General features: G+C 43.8%; 2 protein-coding genes across 6 annotated transcripts; both read right to left on the bottom strand.

Moving 5' to 3' along the window:
• Positions 1-669: 669 nt before the first annotated feature.
• On the bottom strand, positions 670-13,502 carry ISY1 (ISY1 splicing factor homolog). 2 transcript variants are annotated; one of them, XM_084530581.1, is made up of 11 exons: positions 13,421-13,502; positions 13,304-13,326; positions 12,022-12,073; positions 10,632-10,697; positions 9,188-9,230; positions 8,948-9,060; positions 8,159-8,276; positions 7,163-7,285; positions 3,655-3,764; positions 2,195-2,281; positions 670-1,469 (listed from the first exon to the last, which is right to left on the bottom strand). In XM_084530581.1, exons 1-11 carry the CDS (start codon positions 13,421-13,423, stop codon positions 1,362-1,364), a joined length of 846 nt encoding a protein of 281 aa, XP_084386707.1. In that variant the 5' UTR covers positions 13,424-13,502; the 3' UTR covers positions 670-1,361. The 2 variants fall into 2 exon arrangements, with proteins under 2 accessions (XP_084386707.1, XP_084386708.1); XM_084530582.1 differs by lacking the exon at positions 13,304-13,326 and having other exon boundaries at positions 13,404-13,502.
• A 1,723-nt stretch (positions 13,503-15,225) lies between these two features.
• Positions 15,226-24,076, bottom strand: CNBP (CCHC-type zinc finger nucleic acid binding protein). 4 transcript variants are annotated; one of them, XM_084530589.1, is made up of 5 exons: positions 23,877-24,076; positions 17,442-17,561; positions 17,072-17,164; positions 16,685-16,883; positions 15,226-16,203 (listed from the first exon to the last, which is right to left on the bottom strand). In XM_084530589.1, exons 2-5 carry the CDS (start codon positions 17,542-17,544, stop codon positions 16,086-16,088), a joined length of 513 nt encoding a protein of 170 aa, XP_084386715.1. In that variant the 5' UTR covers positions 17,545-17,561; positions 23,877-24,076; the 3' UTR covers positions 15,226-16,085. The 4 variants fall into 4 exon arrangements, with proteins under 4 accessions (XP_084386715.1, XP_084386714.1, XP_084386713.1 ...); XM_084530588.1 differs by having other exon boundaries at positions 16,685-16,887; positions 17,073-17,164; XM_084530587.1 differs by having other exon boundaries at positions 17,072-17,167; positions 23,877-24,048.
• Positions 24,077-24,445: the final 369 nt, after the last annotated feature.

The following is a 24,445-nucleotide window of genomic DNA, read 5'->3' as shown; positions in this document are numbered from 1 at the left end:
TGGCTGAGTGCCAGGCAACAAAGCCCTTAGCTTTCCCATACCAATCTCTTCCGTAGGTGAAGTACACTACTCTGATCCAGTCCTGCCTGTCCATAAACCTCCAACATGAAAGAAGCCTGTTCTTCCATTCTTGGTGGTCAGGCATTTCAGGGAAGGAACTCCAGGAAAGTGTTATCTTTTACAGCAATACAAATAACCTGTGGATAAAGTACATTAGCTTTTCTAAAAGCAAGACTAGAAAACACTTATGAGGCAGCAGCAAAAAGTCAAAACAGCTTCAGAAAGATGCTTGCAACTCAGAGAACACAAAATTGAGTCAGAAACAGACTAGTATGCTGTTGCATTACAATATAGAGCTGAATATTAAAAGCATCTAGAAACTCTGTAGTCTCTGATGTGGTTAGTTGTTTATAGTGTATTCCTTAGATAGCACTTCTACCCCATGGCTACAGAAGTCCAATTTAAAGTTTCACTCAGACTTGTGTAACAGCGTTACTCACTCAGACCCTAAACAAGCCCTCTGCTGTGATCTGCCTCTTTTCACATAAGCCATGAGCAGGAGGGGATGCCCAACTTCAAATCCTTGTGTGGATGATTGTTTATGACCCTATTCTTTGACTTGGATTAGGGTAAAGAGCACAATCCTTTGAACTAGAATGAAACAAGACATTAGCGTGTATAAAATTTAATAAAAATATTTGAACAAGGTATTGCAAAAATGAAAGTATTTACAATAGCTGCTAGAATATCCAGCATTTGAACAGTTCATACACACGGCTCCAAACCATAAAAACAGTAACAGCTTTTGGACAATACTGCATGTGTTATATAAAGAAGTAAATCAACTTCAATATCATTCAGGATCTGCCATCAAGCTCTCTCTGAGCAGGTTCTGAGCTATTCTCGTAAACTAACCAGGCACAACAGAATAAGTTACTTCTGGACTCAGGTCAGATAAACTTAACATGAGAAATATGTTCACATACAGTATGGATACAGGAGACAGACCGGCAGTAACATCAGTTAGATTTCTCTAGCAATGTAAGGTGTCACCTGGTTTGCTGGTTTACCTGTAAGATGTGCTGCTGCACAGTGTTTCACAAAGTGAAATGACTGAAGACTGTTACTGGAGATGTAGAAACCATGCTAATCTAGGCTTGATCTTTCACAGCACCGAAGTGCAAGTCATCTTAGCAGATTGACCAAAAGAGCGTTTTTCCTTTTGTAGAGCACACTAACGTGATCACAACTTACTCTTAACATTCACAGGGACTTTTAGAGCTAAAAGTGACTGCTGTCAGAATACATCCAACTGGTGCTTTAGGATGGATTATATAAAACCAGGACGTACTCATGCAGCATTATAATCCTAAAAGTCTTTTTGCTTCTTCACTCTGTGCCATGAGAGTTTCACTAGCATACTTCTGAAGAAGCTCCATCTTCTTTCGCCGTACAAGAGCTTCCTCAATCTGAAAGTATAAAAGTAAGACATTCAGCTTAGTTGAGATGCTGAAACTCAGAATAGCCAGCTAGCAAAACAGGAGGAAGAAATGAACAGTGAAAGTTAAGAGGCTTTATACTGGTATAAAATGAGTGGAATAGAGGGAAGGGATACCATCAAGGGCCCTTGACAGGCTTGAGAGGTGGGCCCATACAAACATCATGAAATTCAACAAGACCAAGCACGAGGTCCTGCATCTGGGTTGGGGCAATCCTAAGCACAAATATGGACTGGGCGGAGAATGGATTGAGCAGCCCTGTGGGGAAGGACTTGGGGGTACTGGTGGACAAAAAAAAAATGAACATAATCGAGAAAATTGTGCTTGTAACCCAGAAAGCCAGACATATCCTGGCCTGCATCAGAAGAAAGGTAGCTGGCAGGTCAAGGGAAGTGATTCTCCCCCCTCTTCAGCTCTCATGAGACCCACCTGGAGCACTGCATCCAGATCTGGGGCCCCCAGAATTCTGTGATTCTGTGGTAACACCACAACATATTCCACGTTATGCAATACTTATCAAGGTTTAGGAAATTCTCAGATGAAGAGGGGTATAGCAATGGTACCATAGTTGCGGGCAGTTCCACAGCATTTGCAAGACGATTAAACAGTCACAGGGTAAAATCACTGAAGGAACAAATTATGTATCTTGCAATAGCAAGAGCACGAGTCTGCAATTCAGTTTCCTGATGTCTTACCTCCTGCTGAGTTGGCACTGGGACATGTGCAATAAATTTCTGTTGGCCTTCTTCACCATCTTTTTCCTTGCCACCTTCCTCATCAGACTAAAAAAAAAACAAAAATAAAATGACATCAAGTTTACTTTCTGAAGGAGTCAAACACAAATCTGCCAGAAGGAACCAGTGAGAAAATAAATGAGGATACAAAAATGCAGGAAGGAGGTGAAAAGGACCAAACAACAACAGAATATGACAAGCATTACATTCAGATCCTACGGTCTTTGACATTTTCAGAATTGTTGCTTTTCTTCTTCACATGGCTTTTCCTCTGTTGTGGAAATAATATGAACATAAGGCCGCAACCTCTACTTTCCTATGGAACTCTGGCTGCAATAGCAAAGCTATAAACAAAAGAGGAGCTAGCCAATCAAAAAGAAAGCAAGTGCCTTAAAAAATATAAAATATATGCACCATTTCCCTGTATAGCTCTATGCTGCCTCTTTCTCATGCCTAAGAAATGGGCTTATGAATCACAAAATAACACAAAGATACAGAAGCAATAACCAGTTTTAACTTACGGACTACCTCCTTTTCATTCTAGTAATAAACCCTCTTAGGTATGGACTGAGAAATAAGAAGTGGCTTTCAGTATCCCTTTTACAGATCTCAGAGCACACTGGGAATATCCTTCATTTCCCTTACTGCCTCTGGGTGCAGGAAGAAGAAAGCAGAAAGTAACAGCGATGACTGCAGCATCAGCAAAACCTTGTATCAAAATTCACTGGTGAACAAACCCCTGAACATTAAATGGCTTCGCTACAAATTGATGGCCTGAAATTTACTATACAAAAAAAAAAAACCATATTTGTATTATTACAAATTGTGCCAGGGGAGGTTCAGGGTGGATATTAGGAAAACTTGCTTCACTGACAGAGCCGAGGCACTGGAACAGGCTGCCCAGGGAAGTGGCTGAGTCACCAGCCCTGGAGGTATTTGAAAGATGTGTAGATGTGGTGCTCAGAGACATGGTTTTGTGGTAGCCTTGGCAGTGCTAGGTTAAGGGCTGGCCTTATCTCAGAGGTCTTTTCCAACCTAAATGATTCTACGATTCTATTACTGAAGTAAGATCATACTTAGAAGTGTGACTCAGCAGCGCTGGTAACACACAACTGTACAGTCCCAGCAGTCCAGGCAATGACAGTTAATCACAAGGTCTCAGCCAAGCGTTAGTTGTTTCTCTCTAGCAAAATGCCTTTCCTATCTGCCAGCTTTCATCATTCTGTAAACTCAGACCAAACATACTTATCTACTAATTTATTTTTTTTTTTTAAAAAACTAAACAGAGACAACTGAATAGGAATTTAGGCAGAAAGAAGGGCAGAACTCAGCAGCAGAGAGGTTCTCAGCAAAATCTCTCTTCTTCCATAAGGCAGCACAGAAGACACATGAAATGTAACATCACCTTAACCATCACATACCTCATCTTCATTAACAGCATAGATATTTTCTTCCTCCTCCTCCTCCTCATCACCTCTTGCAAGTCGTGCCTCTCTCTCCATTTTCCATTTTTCCACTGCTTCTGCTATAACTGTTCGGCAAAGGAAAAGAGCAAGTGTATGTGAGAGCATTTAAAGCAGCACGGTCCAGCAGTAGCCCCAATTTCCTCAACAGCAGTCCTGCAACAATGGAAGCTAGAGTTCCTTCAATTTGTCTCCAATTTCCAAAGCTTTTTTTTCAAAGACTTAAACTTCTTAGTTAAATCCTCTACATCTGTAATATGCACTTACTGTAGAACTTTGATGTCAATGCTGTCTGTGCAAAATCCCATGTTAGTAAGTAGCACACTGTCACTGTACTCACTGGGGTACATTTTAGATTCTGAGTGTCATGAATAAACACCAAGTGACCCTGTTAACGCAGAAACAGGGAGCCACATGACCAGGATAGGTGACTTCAGCTTTCTAGCATGTCAGCAGCTACAGGAATCCTGGTCGCCATGTACATGTAGTTCGTTAAATATGACTACACTCCACGGAATGACCACCCACACAAGTACTTTTCATCTCAGGGTGCATTTCTTGCTTATTTTGTAGCATGCTCCCAATTCTGTATCTGCCTGCTAGCTAGGACTGTTTAGGCTGTCCTATCTTCATTATGCAACTGAGAGCGACTACGAGCTCTGACACAAGTTTTAAGAAGCTTCATCAGTGACAACTTAAGTGCCTAAAAATTGCAGCAAAGTGCAAAACTAATGCAACTAAGCAGTAGAAATGCCTACAACTATACAATTCAACAGTCATTCCCCTTGGCTCCCAAAGTGAACGTTAAAATGGTCTCCCTAAGAAAGCAAGATCTAACCAGCGGCACATGACTGTGTTTTGTGTGGTTTCTTAACGTAAAAGCTACACAAATTACGTTTTTTTTCAATACTTCGTTTTACAACAATTTAACTCTTCTAATCACATGGTGGAAGTCACAAGAACCTAGATAACAAGCGACCCAAAGGGAACCCTAGATATCTTGTACTAACGATACTGGGGAAAAAAAAAAAAAAAAAAAAAAAAAAAAGACACTCTTTGCAATGCACACTGAAAGACAAATTCAGGGTTACGCTGGCCACATTAACTCGAACCAAAGCTCTTTTATGCATTTCCCCCTGACCCATTTGCTTCATTTCCACGTATTGGTTCTGCTAGCATCTCTACCTCTACCCTTATTATTTCAAGTAGCACAATCACCAAAGATGGTAATCTTCTTCAGCAACCAGATGAGTGCAAACAGGCTACCTCTCCTGCCTGCAGTTAGCAGGATGTGTGAGACAAACACTGAGTGAGACACCTTTCTGGCAATGCACACAACTTCCCTTCCTATGGTAGCGACTGTCTGTCCGCCAGCTACTGCTCACCTGGGTTAAAGCTCCAAGCCACACTGCAGGACACAGGTAAGTGCAGTACGTCCTTTTTTTCCTCCTTCCTCCCTGTCCTGTAACCTAGCCAGTAAGTCACGAGGCTCTAAGACGCCACAATAGTGTGAAGATCTCATCATTGAGGAGGGGTAAATGTAACAAGCAGATGACCATTATCAAGAGCCACTAGGTATTAAAAACAGTTACAAGCTCAACCTACTTAACTCCAGTCTTATTTAAACTTTTTTTCCTAATTCTGAAGAGATAGTCATATACAAAAAGGAGCACTAGGAAATGGCAAAACTATTCAAGAAAAAAAAAAAGATCTCATCTGCTGTGTTTTGTGGAGGAACCTGCCAGGACTGTTTTGTATGGAGCAATGAGGATCTGCCTCCAGCTGAAGCATCAATAGAAGGTATTATAAAACAAACATACAAAGCAAATAGTAACGAATTCCCAGGATCAATGAGTGTTCACCAGAAATGCTAAAACAACTATTTACAGAACAGCTAAGCTCTCGAAGGTGTATGGTTTCTTGCTTAAAACTACACAAATACCAGATGGCAGAAACAGTGCTGGATTTTGAAGAGGGTTCAAAGAACTCAACTCATAATTCTGATGTCTTCTCTGGGCAAGTCAGTAGGAACAAAGCTGGAGAATAAGGTGACAGATATAAAAAAGTATCACCTACTGCGAAAGTGTTCGTTTCAAAGGGGAATTTTACTTATCAACAATATGAAACCACTAACAGTTGTAAAGATGAAAGACAACTCCGAAGTGCCTCTCACTCCACCCTCCAGAAATGCTTTACACAAATGTGATTTAAGTACCTATGTGCCAGCTATGCACAAGTTATCCAGGGGAAAAAATAATAATTTCAGAGTTCATTATCTCTCCTGCTTGATCTAATTTAATGTTCAGAAAGACACTGAATCACCTACAAAACCTAATTCAACACGCAGCCAAATCCAGACAGACTGTTAGGAACTACTTAGAGTGGACAGTGACAATCAGTGATAAAATGTAATTGTCACCATAAAGAAAGAATTCGTGGTGGACTTGAATCTTAAATGCTATGTGTACCTCTGGTCACCTCCACTCCATGTTTCAAGGAACAGCATAATTGGAAAAGGTTTATGAGAAGAGTGACAAGGATGATCAAAAATATGAAACCATTTCCATACAGAGAAAAGGATGTGTACTTTGGAGTAGAACTTTTCATGCCTGCACAAGAAACTGGGGTATGAGATATTAAAATTAATTTTAGTAGCCTGAAGAGGAACTCTGTTTTCTCTTCAGAGTATCAAGGGAGCATCAGTTCACCTTAACTTGAGATTTAAACCAAATCAAAGGCAGCTACGCTTCAGAAGGCCATTCATCTGACAAGCCCCTAGCAGCCATTGTATCTAGGGGAAAGGATTACAGACAAATGCCACCGGGGAAAAAAAACACACCTGCAATTAAATACAAAATAACTACTCTGGTAATAACTACTCTCTTCTCTCTCAAGGCAGAGAAGCTCATCCACTAATATTTCCAGATGCTATCATATGTGCTGGGTCTGGGCAAAAGTGAAGTATTTCAAAGAAAAGACAGGAATGTGTGCAAGCTGGAAGTTGGAGAAATGACTTCCTTGGTCCTTCTGTCTTCCCCAGTAAGACCAGGCAAGACTGTTGCTTTGTTACAGAACACTATAGTGGGGAAAAAAGTGCATGTTATTCAAAAGGTGGTTGAGTCTTGACTGACAGTATGGGACATGAGAAGTGTCTTTTTTTTTTTTTTTTTTTTTAAAATAAAAAGTAAGAACTCTCAACTTTTTTTTTTTTTACTGCCTGTTCTGGAACTGTGGGTCTCCACTTGAATTAAGTCTCTCCAAGAAAGAGGGTGCTAGATACAGAACGAGATTTTCTAGAAAACACAGCCATGAAGTAGTACACACATAAAAGCAAACATTTTTGTTATTACTTCAAAAAGAGGTAGAGTGGCTTCTCTCTACATTAAAGGTTACCAGAACATTCTGATGTCTACATATCTAAGAAAAACTAGATAACTACTCACAGAGGTTTTTGAATCTTGCATACCTTTCTTTTCGTGTTCTTGTTCCAGTGGCTCCAGAATACCATCATCTTCATCTCTGTAGCCATAGTATTCAGCATCAATGGATTTCATAAGCTCAGCTCGAGTTTTTCGGGGTGGCGGAAGGGCTTGAAAAATACATGTCTGTCATTCAAAAAGTCAACCTTGATAGCTTGCAGTGTATTCCTGACCCCCACCAACTTTGCAGCAACTATAACTACCACAATAATCTAACTATCACTGGATGATCTGAACTGTTGGCAGTATCAGTACTGGTATTTTACTCTGGCCTGCACAATCCTGATGTTTCCTGTCACGTAGCTGCCACCATCTAGCAACTCTACACTCTGTCATGCATTTTTCTCCATGTACTGGGGTCTCAGTATTGAGCAAGACTATATGAAAGAAACTAGAGAACTGGCCCAGGCTCCTGCAGATCAGGTACCTCCCATAATTCCTGAGACAGCAAACAAGACAGAGCTGATTCAGCAGGCTTGCCTCATTTTCAAGTTCAAGTAATTCTCATTCTATGACAAGCCAATACACAGTTTTATCTACTTACAGCTAGATTTTCCTATTATGACAGCTGATTCCTGCATCTAAAATTATGTTCAATTTTTTATTCCTTTTTTTAAATTCTGAACTCAGAGTATTAATTCCTATAGCTTACCATTAAAGTCAACCTGCTATGCTGGAAGGTTTCTACAGATTATTAATACTTACTATTTTGAACTCAGTAGAAAACAGTTCAGTCTTTTCTACACCTCTTTTATTAAACTGTAAAGAGTCAAAGGTGCTCTTTGTCCAAAGAAATAGCATTTAATTTATTTCTTGAGTTCAGTGCTTCATGTAGCTGATCTAAGACACAGGCCAGGATATGTAGTTACTAGGATTCCCTACGTACTATAGTAAAGAGTCTAGTAAAATTTACTGTCTAATCTGAGTGGTATCTCAATACTACTACGCAGATTTGTATCTAGGAAGAGTTGTTATTTACTTACGCTCCTTTTCAAAAAGCTCTCTAACTCCTGGTAAATCCTTTGCAGCTCCAAAGTATTTGTAACCTCTGTTTCCTGGAACTTCTTTCCCTTCATGATCTAACATTTTTGGTCCAATCCTCTGAAAAATAAACAGACAGTTGCTTTATGTTTTATTCCTTAATAAAAAGAGGCATCTTAATAGGTTAAAAGATTGAGAAAGGAGATAAGCTGTACCAGTTCAAACAACCGTACAAATAAAATGCCCTCATATCTCATCTTTATACAGTCTCTACTTTACTAGAAATCACAGTTAAAACAACAATGAAAACAATAAAGTACCCACACCTGATTCACTTTGACAGAATATGTAAAGCCTTCTTATTGTCTGTACTATCATGTTCAGGTATCCTGTAAATAAGCACTACTACATCTGACAATAAACACACTTCTGATATTTTGGCAAACGAGAACTAGTCTCCTTTCATTTTCAGCAGTAACTAGGTGACCCATGTAGAAACTTTTCTACAGGCTGATACGGTATGGAATCAAATAAAAGCTTACCAGTGGATAAAACCAGAACACTAATGTACACTTTTAACAGGAAGGTAAGACCCCTCAAGCCAGCACTCCAAATGAAAAGTCAAATTTGCTCATCATGGAAACAAATGTTAGATCACAATGGAAGAAATATTTAGGGATCAAATTAAATTAATTAATTAATTATAAATATAAATTAAATAGGGATTTTTCTCATTATTCACTCCAGTTGTGAGCAGAACCACCATGTAGCACAAAACAATCTGTACTTACAGCATAGTCAGGACCTCCTAGCTCCCTTATTCTGACTTCCCAGTGTCCTTTTTCCCTCAGAAGTTTGTTTATTTCATCGTTCAGGTCCCGAATTCTGAACTCGCCCAATCCAGCTGTTAAAGGGAAACGAAACAAGAAATTAAGCAACTTAACAGAGGCGTATTGCTCACGTGGAATACTGTCATCTCCTGGTTGTGACCAGACATTCAAACAGATAAAATTTAATTAGAAAAATCTTACCGTTTTGAATCTGTGCCACTTTCTTGGAAATTTCACCAATGATCTAGTTAAATAAGAACACAGAAGTGAATTTCTCCATAAAAAAATAATAAAAAAAAAAGAACACCACGCACCCACAACCAACTAGAAAACCCAGAAAGGTCCCTCTTGAAGTTGTCTTTTTGATCCAGAAAGTGGATCTGAGACTACCAAATTCAAGTATCAACATAGATTTTATTTGGACTAACATAGTACCTCGGAGGCTTAAAATACATGCAATTATTTTACATCAGTTATCATAAACAAATTCCTAATAAGTATACCCAATAGCTTCACCTCTGACTTTTCAGGCAAAGAAGGGAAGAGAGGAACGTCCGACAGGCCAGCCCTATGATGAGCTGGCAGGCTCAGTGAACGCTGTTTACCTTTGCTTTAGCAAGCCTTTCAGTGCCATTTCAATACCAACACCGGCTGAACAAGCCAGAGTCAAAAGGTTGTGACACACAGGACGAAATTCAGCTAGCAGATAACTACTAGCGACACCCCTCCAGGGTCAGCATCATTTAAAGTTTCTAACAGCCTGGATGCACTCTTGGAAAGGTCACAATGAGACCAGATGGAGGGAGCAAAGGCTGCTGAGGGACTTGGATAGGTTAGAGAATGGGTCTACAGAGTTCCACAAAGTCCCTCAAAGAAAAAGGCCGAGCCTGCATCTGGGCGAGAATAAGCCCATTTAACAGTCCAGGCCAGCTGCCGAATGACCTGAAAGCAGCTTCTGAAGAATAAGCTGAAAAAAAAGCTCAACAGGAGTCAATGGTACAACACTGCAGCACAGGCTAACCTCACACTGCACTGGGTTAGCAAGAACGTGGCCAGCACGTGAAGTGATTCTTCCCCTCTATTTGCCACTTGTGAGATCACACCTGGAGCACAACATCCACACGGTGAGGGCTGGAGCACATGACATGCAAGGAAAGGCTGAGAGAGAGACGGGTTTGGTCAACCCTAAAAAGAGAAGAAGAAGGGGGAACACCCTACTGCTGTCTTCTGGAGGGTATAGGGAAAACAAAGGCAGGCTGTTGGAGATGTGTGTGACCATAGGACAAGCAGTGACAAATTCAAATCAGACCAGGGAAATTCTGAGTACATCCACAGAAAAAAAAAAAAGTTCATTAAAAGGGCTGTCAAACACTGGTACCCATACCTATGGTACCTATGGTGCCCACAGAAATGGAATCCCAATCCCATGAGATACTCAAAACCCAACTGGACACAGCCCTGGGCATTGCAATGTGGTTGTACCTTCACTGAACATGTGTGGTGAACTGTATGATATTCCTGTCTAAATTAAACCACAGTCAACTGTCAGTATACTGAAGTCTGAAAAATTTAGCGTGCCTGTTTTAGACAGCCTGCTTACAGAAGTTCAACCTGCTACAGAGTTACAAAGATCTATTCACATTACCTGTCGCCTCCATTTCTCAGCTTTAGGCAATTCATTACACTCTGATGCAAGGAAAGGTCTTCGCTCCTGTTGGACAAAAAAAAACAAAACACACAATCTAGCATCAATATGGTCACAGCATTTCACGCAAACTTTGTTGCTTGACTAATCCTAAACTACGCTACCATTCTCCAATACCTTCTGCTCCCACCAATTTTTAATGAGTGGATAAAAAATGACTACTTACAGACCTGCCAAATTAAACTACCACAGAATACTCAAAACTACAGAATCCCACTTTATTCAAAACAAAACTTGTCACCTAATCCTTCATATCACTACACAGATGAATAATGTTTCATCTAGGACAGTTGCATTCATACAATTTTCCATATACTAGCATCTACATAAAATCCACTGTTTTCCAAGCAGCTGTTAAGCTCGGGCCTTTCTTTCTGTTACAACTACCTAAACTCCATAACTTTTCTTCAGGATGTTTTTATTTTGTACTCTCCCAACTACTCTTAATTAAAAACACTTTTTTCCCCAACCTTCACAATTTCATCTTACCTCTAGCACCGCATGCAATTATTTTGTCCCTTTCCCTACAGTACTTCCACAGAACAACCCCTTTTTTATATAAAAAATGCCTTCCTTCACATAGCATACCAGAAACTGTCTCATCTTATGCGTAAAACATCACTCCCTACAGTGCGAACACCAGACACTTGAATTTCCAGAATTTCTTTGCCAGTTACCAAAGTTAAAAATTGTAAGCCTGTCTAAAAAACAATGAGAACACTCTCGTCCCTACATAAATATTCTTGCAATGTGAGTTATGATTCAGTGAAAAACATACAGAAACATCCAGAGAGTTGAAAATCTTTCACTAACATTCTACGTGGGTTTAGGGCTGCTACTTCTTGCATATGCTTATATTTTTTAATGTCTAAAATGGGCTTACCAACTTTGTAAATCTGATGCCAATTCCAGCCCCCAGCCCTCCCCCCCCCAAAGGCCCTGTAACAGCCAAGAGAACTACGACCAGATGCAGACATCATGTGTTGGTTTAACAACACGCCACTGCAGTTATGTGCAAGCCTCGAGTTCAGAAGGATCCTGAAGACCCTCTGTTCCACTGTTATTACTTTGTTAGAACACTACCATAAGCAATTATTATTTACCAGTATTTTAAGCAGTTATTTAAGAAAATTCTACTTATGATTTCTCTTGTGTGTCATTGTGAAACGCAGTCCCTACTTTAACTGCTTTCCAGATGACTAATGCCAAGCTCCCATACAATTCCTGAATGCAGTGCATGGTCTTTCTGGAAACTGTTACACGGGTCCGTACATGGCTTGCACTCCACCCTTCATCAGAGCTAACAAAGCTCTAGTTTTTTACATCATACCTTAACTTTTCCTTCCTCAAGCTGAGCTTGACGAAATCTTGCCAAGGCCGTCCTAAAAAAAAAAAAAAAAAAAAAAAAAAAAAAAAAAGGAAGGAAGCAAATTTACTTCTATGCATCCACACCTCAACAGCAGTAAGTGTGGTGGTGGTGGTTTTTTTTTTGTTTGTTTGGTTTTTTTAATATTATAGACCTAATGAATGTTAAGAAAAGTTAATGTTTTCTCCATTCTGTAGAAAACGAAACGCATTCATTGACCAGCTCTTCTACCAACTCCTCAGCAGTTAATTTCTTAGACAGACCCTGGCAAGCAGCTAATTAATTTCTCTATTTAACATATTCCAACGTGTTAGATATTAACAGCAAAAGGACTAGTTACAAACACAACCATAAGATGTACTTATCTTAGCATCAAAAAGAAAAAAAAAAAAAAACTTAATTGAGGGCAGCAGCTTGCAATCAAGCTTATTAAAATGCCTAAAATATTCCAAGTCTCTTACAACTAAGCTGAGACTATACAGATTCCATTTTTTTCATACATGGTTTTATTTATTTACAAGACATTCAATAGTTACGTTAAAAAGCACAAAACAACTGAGACAGCACTTAACGCCTTCTCCTTAGCTACATATCTGTGCTCTGCATGTAAGACAATTATCGAGGGCTCCATCTGCTGTTAAGGAGCAGAGAGGCATTTCCAGAATGAAATGCTGCACCGTCCAATTCAGCAGGCACTGGATTGTATCACTGTAGGAGAGCACCTCAGCAGGTACTACGCAGCTGTAGTCCCTTCACTCTCTCTTTGAATTGGTATTACAAACTCTACAAATATTTCAGTAAAATGAATGCAAAGCAAACACATTAATGAGCTTCTAATTCAGTAGTTTTAAATGCACAGTCTGAAAACCTTCTTGAAAAGGTACTTTGGAAAGACAATAGAAGAATTAAGATTTAAAGACTGATTTTGCTCGAGGCTGTCCCATGCAAAAATTATACCAAACCCCACGCTGCCAGACGCCTGTCTGGCCTGTCACCTCTGTCCCAAACATGGAAACTGCCCCAAACCAGTGAACTGTCAGAACAAACTCCACGTTCATTATCCAGCCCCTGCTGCAGCTTCTGCACTGGACCCTCTTTGGGTTTCAAAGCGTCTCCCTTCGTCCTGTCACTGCACCCCCCGGCACGCAGCCCCTCCCCAGCCCCGCAGCCCCCTTCAGGCCGTCCCCTCAGCGAGCGGCCCGGCCCTGCGCAGGGCGGGGGCTTCGGAGCGGCGCGCTGCACTCACATGGCCTTCTCCGCGTTGCGAGCCTGAAAGAGAGAAAAAAAAAGAGAAAAGAGGCGAGTGAGAGGCGGCAGCGCCCCGGGGAGCGGGGAGGGGAAGGGGCCGGGGCCCCGCGCTCACCATGGCGCCGCCGCTGCTCTCCCGCCGCCCGCTCCGCTCCGCAAGCAGCCGCTGCCCGCCCGGAAGCGGAATCGCGCCTCAGCGGGCCGGGCGGGGCCACGCGGCCCCGGGCTCTGCCGCGCTGCGCCTGCGCGCCACGGGCTGCGCCCCACCTCCCCGCCCAACCCAGGGTGAGGCGCTGAGGGAGCGCGGCGCTGCAGGCCCCGAGCCTGCCGGCGCCACATTGCGCGTTTCAAAACAGCGCGATTGCCGTACTGCTTTGCTCCCCCTGAAAACTGGGACCACGTTAAGGCTTAGTTAAACCGAGATTTAAGCAGCTGAGTGCTAAAGAAGCCGTAGCTGCGAGACCTTCACAAGCACAAGTCACTGAATTGCACAGGAAGCACTGGCAGCCCTCACGCACACACAGACAGGCCTGTGTTTATGTACATACGCATACAAAGCTATAGGATAAGTCCCAGAGGCTTTCAGGCCTTTGTAATAATAAAACCCCAAAGCTCTGTGGCTGTAGGTGCGTGATGCTGTCACAGGACAAGCACTGTGCGCAGCTCAGGCAACCCCAAGGCAGCCTGCCTGCTCCAACCACGGAATTTATAAGGGTTTGGGCAGGCTGAGGCTCAAAGTGCACTCGTGTTCTTTATAGCAGCAATTAGTAGTAAAATGAAAACAGTCAGGCCAGAACACCTTCCCCACGCCTCAGTTTCACAAGAGGACAGGCTTTGCTCAGCACACAGCATGGCTGAGGGCAGCCCGCCAAGGCATGAGCAGCCTGCAGCAGCTCTCACCACATCGTTTGGGCTTTGCACTCTCCAGAAATGCCCTCTGCATTTGTCAGACAGAAGCAAGTACTTGGATTTTGTACTGCTCCAAGTAGCAAGAGGATTCATTTTACATGCTTCCAAGTACCTTTCACCAGCTTCCTTCCATCCCTCTCAGCAGTATTATCAGCGCAGCCTTTCTAAAATCCCACTCAGGATGTCAGTCAAGTGATCCGGGCTGTTTACATAGTGCTTAGTACTTTTATTAAAAATGTTTTCTCCCCGCTCTCCCTTTCTCCCCGAAACGCAGCTCAGACTTCTACAGGCTTTCAAATTTTCAGCCTGAGTTTGCTACTCAGGTGCCAGGTCCTGCACTTTGGCCACAACAACCCCATGCAGCACTACAGGCTCAGGGCAGTGGTTTGAAATCTGCACAGAGGAAAAGGACCTGGGGTTGCTGATTGATGCTCGCCTGAACATGAGCCAGCAGTATGCCCAGGTGGCCAAGGCCAACGGCATCCTGGCTTGTGTCAGGAGTAGTGCAGCCAGCAGGAACAGGGAGGTGATTGCCACCCCATGCTCTGCCCTGGTGAGGCCTGCTCATAGGTGGAGCATTGTTTTCAGTTTTGGGCCCCTCACTACAAGAAGGGCATCAAGGCCCACAGTGGTGAAGGCTGAAATACTGCTAGCACATTAATGAACTACTCCAGGTTGTATTTGAAATGTGCTGTACATCCAACAAGTGATGTGCCTTTGACAACTTCAAAGTGGAAGAAGTGCTTTATCAGCATCAGCTAAGATATGTAGCAAGCCCCCCATGAGAACAAACCATTCACATACACACAGAGGCAGATCAGCAATAGTCTGGAAGGCCTACATACTCAGTGTATGGACAGTCTGATGCTAGAGGATGGAAACTTAACATAAGATAGAACAAAAGAGAAGTCCAAACTGAACTTTTTACACCTCCACATACCCCTTTTTAATATGTTATTTTGCACTGTGTACATGAAAACCAAAAATAAACAAAAGGAACTTTAGCCAAACTCCCCTTCCTCCTCCAGCTTTATTGATAGTTTAAAATTACATTTTCTATGTTCTAGGACTTCAATTGCTTTTACCATCTTACTTTAAAAACTGATTACAAGCAAATGAAACTCAGTTGTCTAAGTGATATAGTATACAAAAATAACATCTTGATTTCTGTGAAAATGCATTTATTTGCAACTCCTGAATAGCTCCAAATTGTATATGCTATGAGCACTGATGTCTGGGTTTCAGATTTACTTTGAAGTATTTATTCAAAAGCTTCCCATTACGTTCTGTATCTCCAACATGAACATTCATTGACTGAATTACTGTTATTTTAAGTTTATTCCTGATTTCTCTCTCTCTCTCATGGCCATTAACAGGCATGTGCATCTTGTTTATTTACTCCCACTCAGCTATATGCTCTAGGTAGGGCCTGATACAGATATTACTTGGTGTTAACAGCTACTGAGGTCAGACAATCCAAGGCCATTGTAATAAAATTAAAGTTATGAGGAAGTTTAAGACACTTCCAGAATTTCTTTCTTCCTGCATAGAATCGCTTCCATGTAACCCAGAGAGGGTTTGCTGGTCTGACTCAACTCTTCCCACTCATCAATCCCTATTCACCAGTGGCACGGAAAGGGGGTTCTTTAACAAAGCATTATACATAACACCTCTACCAAACTAAACATAAACATTTTTGTAGTTAAATGCAGAAAGTTGATTTTTCCACCCCTTTCCTCCTTTTACACTGCAAGTAAAGCTCACTGGCCTGGGAGTAGCCTCTATCTGCCAACCTTTGGCCAGTGAAGAGGATTCAGAGAAAAATAATACAACCATCAATCAGAAAAAGGAGGGGCGACAAAGGAAAATAATTAGGCTGTAGCTTCAATTGTGCATTCCCGTGCAAGGTGCCCTGACTCGCCGCAGCGATAGCAGTTGACTTCACTGGTCTTGCTGCAGTTGATGGCTACATGGCCAGTTTCACCACACCTGCAGACAAAAAAAAAGAATCAAAAGATTAAGATTTGATTCCAAACCACCCAGAGAAGTTACTGTTCTGCCAACCGTGCTGGCTACTTTGATTTCATGCAAGACTTGTTCTGTACTCAATTCTTCTGCTTCAGCGTTCTCATGTTCTTCCACGAGGTATGAACCAGGAACTGATCAACTTACACTGATCACTGTGTACGCCAAAACCACAGTGCAAACACAGATTTTACTTATTTTTAATTGCCAGACTTTCCTCATTCTAATGATTCTCCTGTTTAGCCTTGTATGAAGCTAACTGGCTTTAACTCAGATACAACGTGTTTTCCCTTCCTCCACAGAAGGGAATCTTGGAGGCGGTGAAAAATACTGCACTCATGAGCACACTGTAGCAGGTACAGGCACAAGCAACAGTTTGAAGCCAGCTCTTCAGACAGATTTAACAGCTGCTTCTCAACTTTTGAGTATTAGTAGATGCTCTTACCTATAGCATTTCACTTTGGTGCAGTCTTTTTGAATGTGTCCAAACTCTCCGCAAGAATAGCACTTCTGCTCATCTGCATGGTCACAGTCGCGAGCGAGATGGCCAGGTTTGCCACAGTTGTAGCAGCACTGCTCTCTCTCCCTCTTCGGCTCCTTGCAGTCCTTCGCAATGTGGCCACCTCTACCGCAGTTATAGCAGGCTTCCACAATAAGAAAAACATACCAAACAAGACTATAAAACCTTGGTAGACTGAGGTGTAGCATGCTTCTAATGAAGGACATTTACTCTGTTTCCAGTGAATTATGCAAGCAGTGAACAATAGCCTTCTCTTCAACCACAGACCTCTGTCCATGTAATTGAAGAGATAGAATATTTAGTGATACTTACCATCCTCCTGAAGATCACAGTCCTTGGCAAGATGGCCAGACTCACCACAGCGGTAACAGATGTCCGGCAGAGATGAAGACATGAACTGGAAGCCTGCTTGAAATGGGTAACAGGAGAAAAAAAGGCTTAAGAATATTCTTAACTTAATCCCTAAGAGTTAATCAAGGACACTGGCAGCTGAACTGACACATCCAGTTTAGTCTCAGGAGCCCTTGCATAATTCTTATGCAGACTTAAGAACCAGGGAAGTTTATCACCAATTTACGTCTCAGCTTTTGCTCACCTGAAGTCAGTTTGACATAGCACTGACAACAGACAGCTGGAGACATCTTACTGTATATTTAAGCAGAAAACCATGGCAATCACTTACCTCTGCCACGGCTTCTCATCCCACGGCCACGGCCAATCCCAGTTGGGCACTCCCGAGCCCAGTGGCCAGTACGCCCACACTTGAAGCACTCGTTGCTGCTCATGGCTGCAGATCACCTGCCTGAGGGGGAAAAAAATAAAATACATTTTTAGAACACTTTCCCTCCCCAGGCTCAGGTAAGAGACATACCCATGATCGTAACAGCCTTACTGTCACGCTCTCCTCCAGTAATACCTTCTTCTCATCACTCAGTTAAACTCAAAAGCCAGCTACTTATCTCCGTTTCTTCCTAGTCATTTCTTTCTGTTGGAGTACCTGGCATCTACTTTTCTTCACTAACCAAACTACATTCTAAAAGCTCCTTTTAAAAGCTAAAGAGTAGGCAATACTACAGCTAAGGCCCTGAAGAGTGAGTTAGCTTAGTATCTGTTAGTTCTTTTATGATATAAAGAGCAGTTATCTGACCTAAAGAATAGTCATTTCTCAGAGTTCACTTCAATATATTAACTGACATTTCAGGATACGTATTTCACTCCTCAGTTTACATGGAAGAAAATGCTCAAGACATTTGGCTTCCCTAAAAGACATCAGAGACTTGCCAGATATCTAGAAGGCTAACTTGGAAAACATTCTTAGAATGCTAGGGAAACATCGGATAGGCATGCCTGTCCATGACAGTACAAACCACTTTTGCCCATATTGGGGAATGGAGGAAGGCGTCTCATTGATCGGGGAAGCCGGTCTGCCACAGACCACTGAAGCAGTGGCAAGGATGGGATAGGTTAAAGAGACTGCAGACACAGTACCTTAGCTTGCCTAAGGTATAAAGCAATTAGGCATGGCTTCTGGAACTATATACAGCAGAGCAAGTTAAATATTTAAATTGGATATTGTTTAAAGTCTGCCTGAAGACAAGTTTAAAATGCCCTCGTTTATAAATACACATATTAAGCTGAATACTTCATATGCTCTCTCCCAATTCATTACACTTAACTCAACGGAAGCAGAATCATTAGCCCTATGTTTTGTTAGTGTACCTGATCCCCAGGCTGTTCTTCCTATAACCCTACAACATCATGGTATAGAATGCTTAAAAAAAAGCAAAAACAAAAAAACACACAACTTTTAAAAGTTGCATACCAAAATAGTAAAGACTATTTTGTATGTTCCCGTAGGGACACCTTCAAATAAAAATAGGAAACAATGGTAACAACCAGAACTGCTAGCCTATTCAAACAGAACATCTGTCAAACATCTCAAATTACCAAGAATATGGATGAGTAGCATCTTGAAGGGAGTCACAAAAGAAGCAGTAATAACACCACAACCTCAAGAAGAACCAGAGTTAGCATCCTGACATTAAGAACTTAAATGGATATAGTATAAGCTTTAAAAAAGCTTTGTCACTTTTCCCTCAGAAGAGTTCCTTTCTCTCCAGCTGCCTTCTGCAGAGACCATCCATCCTCCCCACCACAATAAAAGCAGGAAAGTTTAAAGTACATGAGACATGAAGCTTAATAGGCTACTTCTGTAATCCCACATCTACATTCCAACTGGATCAGATAATATTTGCTCTTAAAATGAAATTCTGCAATGAAAGGATGCGAGCAGATCTTCAACAGACATCAAGAACAAAACAACTTTCTATGAGCTCTTGATTTTATACATAACTCAGTCTTTTCACATGCTAGCAGGTATTTACTACTTCATCTGTGCTCAAAGTCTCTAACTTATTAGGACACCCAAGGGTGAAGAGCTGCCTACTATGGTAGCAGCAGCTGGTATCCGTGTGCTCTTGTTTCGGCCTGTTTTCATAGCAACCATGTTGACACAGCAGAAGAAAAACACTGGCAAAGCTGACTGCAGGAGCTGGTCTTGACACAATAGTTGATGCTGCTTTAAGTTTCCATGAGACAAGATGGGGTCTCCGGTTTATGCGTTGGGACATAGTCCCCACTCAACCTGCACCTCTTACAGGTCAGCACATTAAGGTGTTATTGAAGAGGCCTTGCACTGCTGTCCCAAGAGTGGAACAGTACAGCACCAGTTTCAGCTGCACTGAATACGTCTCTACAGATGTAAGTAACAACTCCAGCATCACTGGAACCACGCACTAGGTAATCCTGTCACATCATGCTGTACTAAGTATCACCAGCAGTTACCTGTGTGCCTAACATAACCACCCAGGTTAACCTATGGTAAAAGACAAATGGTTTATTGGTGAACTAAACCTCCTTTAGATATGCACTGGAGAAGCTTTTATGCCTAGATGTACCAGCCAGCTACATCTGTCTGCCAGTCACTACCTGCACAAGGGACGAAGAGCACAACACTCACTGCCCCAGAGGAATTTGAAAACAAGTTTTACATCTGATCCAAAACTGTCTCCTATTTAAAGCCACTCCTTCAAGAAACAAAAAACTCAAGTTTCTCTTCCCCTAGTATTTCTCAAATTGGCCAAGTAGGATTATGCAAACTGAGTAAGAAATCCAGAGGACAATAAGCAACAGTTTCTGCACAACTTGAACAGAAGATTCACTTTGCAACCTTTATCTTCAGAGGCCCGCTTTTTCCCTGCACACAGACCTTTGAAGGCTACAGCTGTCATTAGCATAGGATCACAAAGCACAGCACTCCATCTCCAGGTATTTTAGGCATACGAAAGTACAAAACCGTTTGTCTGGACTTCTATTCACCAGTATTTTTACGTCTAGTATCTGCGTTCTTTGTGTAGAAGATCTGAAACTGAACGCAAGTTCACCAGCTGGAGGTGCAGTCAGCTGACACTAGTTTTATTTACCCTCCCATTCTAAGAAGCCTTATACAGGACAAAGTTCCTCAACAATGTAAACTGTTTAAAAAAAAAAAATAAGTAAGAGTTTAGTTTTCAGATTAAGCCAACACTTTTAATGAACAATATCCAGAAGAGGTTGGTTCCATACAGCGAGTCCTTAAATGGACACCTTCCATGCAGTTTGGACACCACTTTTCAGTTACTTAAAAGAAAAAAAAAGATTAGTTTTAAATCCACTGAAGTTCAAGTTAGTCACTACTTCTTCACACTGGCATTACAGACAAGTTCTCAACAGTCCCTTTTATCTATCAAGGCCACCTTAAATAGGCCTTCTACGATAAGGCTGCTTGTTGAGGTTGTTTTCTCTCAGTCACATCTATCAATGATTTCCATAGCTCAAATACATTACACAAACTAACTCCTCCCCTGCTGACATTCCAGAATTATTCTGCAAGACAGACCAGATGAGGCCGTGGCTCAGCATAAGATTCCAAAACTCTGAGAGAAACACAAATCTAGCTGCCTCAAATCACACCTTTCTGTGAAGGAGCGAAGGCAGACATTCACCAGAACTCCTTGTACAGGCCTCCTTAACCGGACTTTGAAGCCGAAATAAATCACTTTACAACTATTTACTAAATCATGTCTTCACACACATTCAGAAATACCCCAGTCTGTTTTAGTAGCCGATCCAGACCAGGCGACGGAAAGAACTACCACTAATCTCCACTGCAATGCTGTTTTATTGCTTTTGCTTTAGGTGCCATCTAAAAAAAGAAGCCTGCTCTAACAGACAAAAGCAGAACTAACTTGGGCTCCTCACAGGAGGAACCTAAGCTATCCTCCAGAGTTTTAAAGAGAGGACAAATGAGTTCTTGGCAATTCACCAGCGCACAACGCTCACTCCAGCTATCTGAAAGAAATCTGACTGCAACCTACAGAAGCAGGTAACGTGTCGAAGCTAGAATTTACTGAGCAACCCTGATCAATGCAACAGGTAGCAGAAGTTTCATCACAGGCAGCAGTTAAGTGTTTTTGCCAGAACCTGTGCTGCTCCCTGCTATGTCAATGGAGTTCTCATATATGGGAAACTGCTAGGTAGAAAGGATCAGAACCATAAAACTGATGTCTCCCACTCTAAACACGTTCTCTTTTGTCTTATTTAGGGAACCATCACTAATTTTATTTTAGATACATTTACTAAAAAAAACTGTCATCTTTACATGCACTTACGGTCACATTTTACAACCAGGAAGTCATGGACACCCAAGATCACAATACTGAGCAGGAGTTACTGTCTCCTGGAGACAAGTGAATGAGTGGTCCTGTCAGTACAAGCAGTGGATTATGTAGGGGACAGACTAAACCAGAGAGAAGAGGACAACTTTGGGAGCAACAGAAAATAGTTGCAAGGACATAACTCAGACACCTCTAGATACAAGCAGTTCTCTAGAATTTGACAGCTTGCTAATAGTTCAAGTCCAATGGAACAGTGGCAATTATATTTATTATACTTACCAAATGCTTCCTTTGATCTACAAGTATCACATCCAGTTGGTATTAATAGAACTTCACTCCTTCAAAGGAGGGACTAAAGAGAACCCACTGCTAAAACCAGCATGCTTATTTAAGAGCTCTTTGGCAAATCAGCTGCATCAAGGAGGCAAACACTGAGAAGTCAGCCATTTCTATCCAGGCTGTTGGTGACCAACAAACAATACCAAGCCTGAATGTGACAAGTCAGCCCACAGCCAGGCTGAAGACAGCAAAAAACACACGCAAGAGCAGGCAGAGCTCTGCTTTTCCAAGAGATTAAGAAACAGAAAGGAGTACTGTCAGAAGTGTCAGCATTTTGTTTCAAAGGAGCAATCAAAATATTACTCATTTAAAAATAAATGCTACCCATAAAGAAGTTTATTTCCCAACAAGAATGTTTGGGAAGTCCAGAACTCAAGACACGTGACCGTGACTGCGTACACAGAATTAGTGATGCTTCAGCCTCCAGCTTTTCTTCTCACAAGGAAAACATACATAATTAAGTATTTTGACCACCAGGTAAAAATACTTCAATTCCAGAAGAAAGCAGTTTGAGAAAGAAAACCTCCAGCAATTGAGAGCTGAGCCATCAAATCCAGATCTCCTCACTACATTCCACAGGCAAACTTGACTGCCTGATTTGAGAATTCTGGATATTAACTAAAATTCAAGAACTTGGACCCCTATTGTGAGGTCAGAAGCCAGGTCAGAAAGACATTAAGATTGAGGTATCTGAATCAACTTGTAGTTCTTGGATAGCTTTGTTGACTACAAATTGACAACAGAGCTACAGAAACACTTCTTTTGATTAACTTTTGTTCTTTCTGCCTACCCATTCTCACTAGCACGCAGGCTGTGACAATCTACAGGCTATTTACCAAATCGGCACATTCCATTCTTCCCCTTTACATTCTTACTGCTATCTGGGCTGTTTTAAAGTTTTGAACTTCAGAATGCAGTATCAGCAACGTGCAAACTTCATGTAAAAGCTAGTCCAGACGTTAACTAAGTCATTTAAGGAAAAAGAAAAGGTAGATCAGCCCCATAACTGGCAAGGTTCTCCTCCAACTCTAGAGGACTCGTTTAACTCTTTCCACTTCGGATGGGCACAGGATTGCTTCTCTAGGCCAGTCTGCGCTGAGGAAGAAAACACGGAGCAGGGAACCCTAAGGCTTCAGCCACGGGCTCTAATTAAGCGCTGCAACAGAAATAAAACGCGCTCTTAAAGTTAATAATTCCTCGTGACGACTCTGCGTGCTGAATGAGTAACAGCGGTTACTCGAGAACTACGCCTGACGAGCACTCAAATCGAACGCAGCTCCACTACTCCGCGCCGCGGAGCTGCCGCGGGCTCTTTTTCCTATCCATTTATAGGCCCCGCTCGGGCTCGGGGCCGTGCCGGGGGGAGGCCAGCAGCCGCCGCGGCTCCTCGCCCCGAGCCGCCGCCGGGGCCCAGCACGTGGGCGGCCACGTGGTGCGCCCGGGCCCAGGCCCCGCCGACACCGCGCCGCCGGGGGCCCGCTGCCCCGGCCGGGCTCAGCTCGGGAGGGCGAGAAAAAAATAAGGAGAAAAGTTGAGAAAAGAGAAAGAAAGAGAGAGAGCTTTGAGTGCAGCCGCTTCCCAGCACCCCCCCTCAACTCCCCCAGCACCGTTCCTCTCCCCCCTCCCCTCCCCCCCCGGGGTGAGGTCTCCCCGCGGCCCGTTCCCTCCGCTCCCGCTCCCTTCCCTCCGGTCCCCCCCTCCCCTCCGCTCCCCTCCTTTCTTCCCCCGGCCCTCCCAGCGCCCCCCCGGCCCCCGTTCTCCCTGCGGCCCGGCCGGGGCACACGCCTGCCGTAGGACCTCGGCCCAGAGTTGCGGCCCAGGCCGCCCCGCGCCCAGCCCTTGGCCCGGCCCCGCTCCCCGAGCGGCCCCGACCCGCACAGACCCGCACCAGCCCCCACAGACCCCCCCCCTTTACCCCCTTCCCTTCCCCCCCCGCCCCGCCGCCCAGGCCCGGCCCGGCCCCGCTTTCCCGCGCTAGGCCCGAGTGCGCCAGCGCCGCCATCCCCTCGCCCTCCGCCGCCATCCCCCGCTCCCGGGGCCTCCCCCCCCGGCCCGGCCGTTACCCGCGGGCTGCCGGGCGCGCTGCGGCGGCGGCTGGCGGCGGACGGAGGGCGCCGAGGGAAGGCGCCGAGGAGAGGCCGCGCTGCTCTGCCTGCCCGCCCGCTCCGCTCCCTTCTGGCTGCGCCACACGCGGCTTGCACACGGCCCCGCGCGCTCCCCCCGCCCCTCCCTACTACTCTGCGCACGGCCCGGCGGAGCCCCCCTCTCCGCCAATGGGCGCGGCCCGCTTCCCCCCCCCAGCGGCCAATCGGCGTCGCGAGCGCGGGCGCCCAATCGGCGCGGGCGGAAGGGGGGAGGGGCCCGCCTCCCGTGACGCGCTCCGTGGGGGGGGGAGGGGGGCAGGCGGCCCCTGGCGGGGCGCTGCGGCACAGCGGGGCCCGCCCCGCCTCGCACCCCGCGGCCCCGCGCCCCTCAGCGCCCCGTGGCCGTGGAGCTGACCGTCCCCGCCGCATCCTCCTCAGCCCCGCTCTTCCCGGCCCCTTTGGAGCTTCCCCGCGCCCCCCGGCGGCCTCCCCGCCGCTCCCCGCACGGTTTCCGTCCCTGCCCGGGCAGCCCCGAGCGCCGGGCGCGA

This window comes from Aythya ferina (assembly GCF_964211825.1).
Source record: "Aythya ferina genome assembly, chromosome: 10".
NCBI lineage: Eukaryota > Metazoa > Chordata > Aves > Anseriformes > Anatidae > Aythya > Aythya ferina.
This window is presented reverse-complemented; position numbering and strand designations above follow the sequence as displayed.

What these genes read in the sequence shown, in the direction of transcription:
- ISY1 (XM_084530581.1), bottom strand. An exon ending in AGTGGCACAGATTCAAAACG is followed by an intron (nt 9,061 to 9,187) that starts GTAAGATTTTTC and finishes TCCCTTTAACAG; the next exon opens with CTGGATTGGGCGAGTTCAGA. An exon ending in AGAGCTTTTTGAAAAGGAGC is followed by an intron (nt 7,286 to 8,158) that starts GTAAGTAAATAA and finishes GTATTTTTCAAG; the next exon opens with CCCTTCCGCCACCCCGAAAA.
- CNBP (XM_084530586.1), bottom strand. Translation starts at nt 17,544, where the DNA reads ATGAGCAGCAACGAGTGCTTCAAGTGTGGGCGTACTGGCCACTGGGCT. An exon ending in GATGAGAAGCCGTGGCAGAG is followed by an intron (nt 17,168 to 17,441) that starts GTAAGTGATTGC and finishes ACCCATTTCAAG; the next exon opens with CAGGCTTCCAGTTCATGTCT. An exon ending in ACCAAAGTGAAATGCTATAG is followed by an intron (nt 16,204 to 16,684) that starts GTAAGAGCATCT and finishes TTTTGTCTGCAG; the next exon opens with GTGTGGTGAAACTGGCCATG.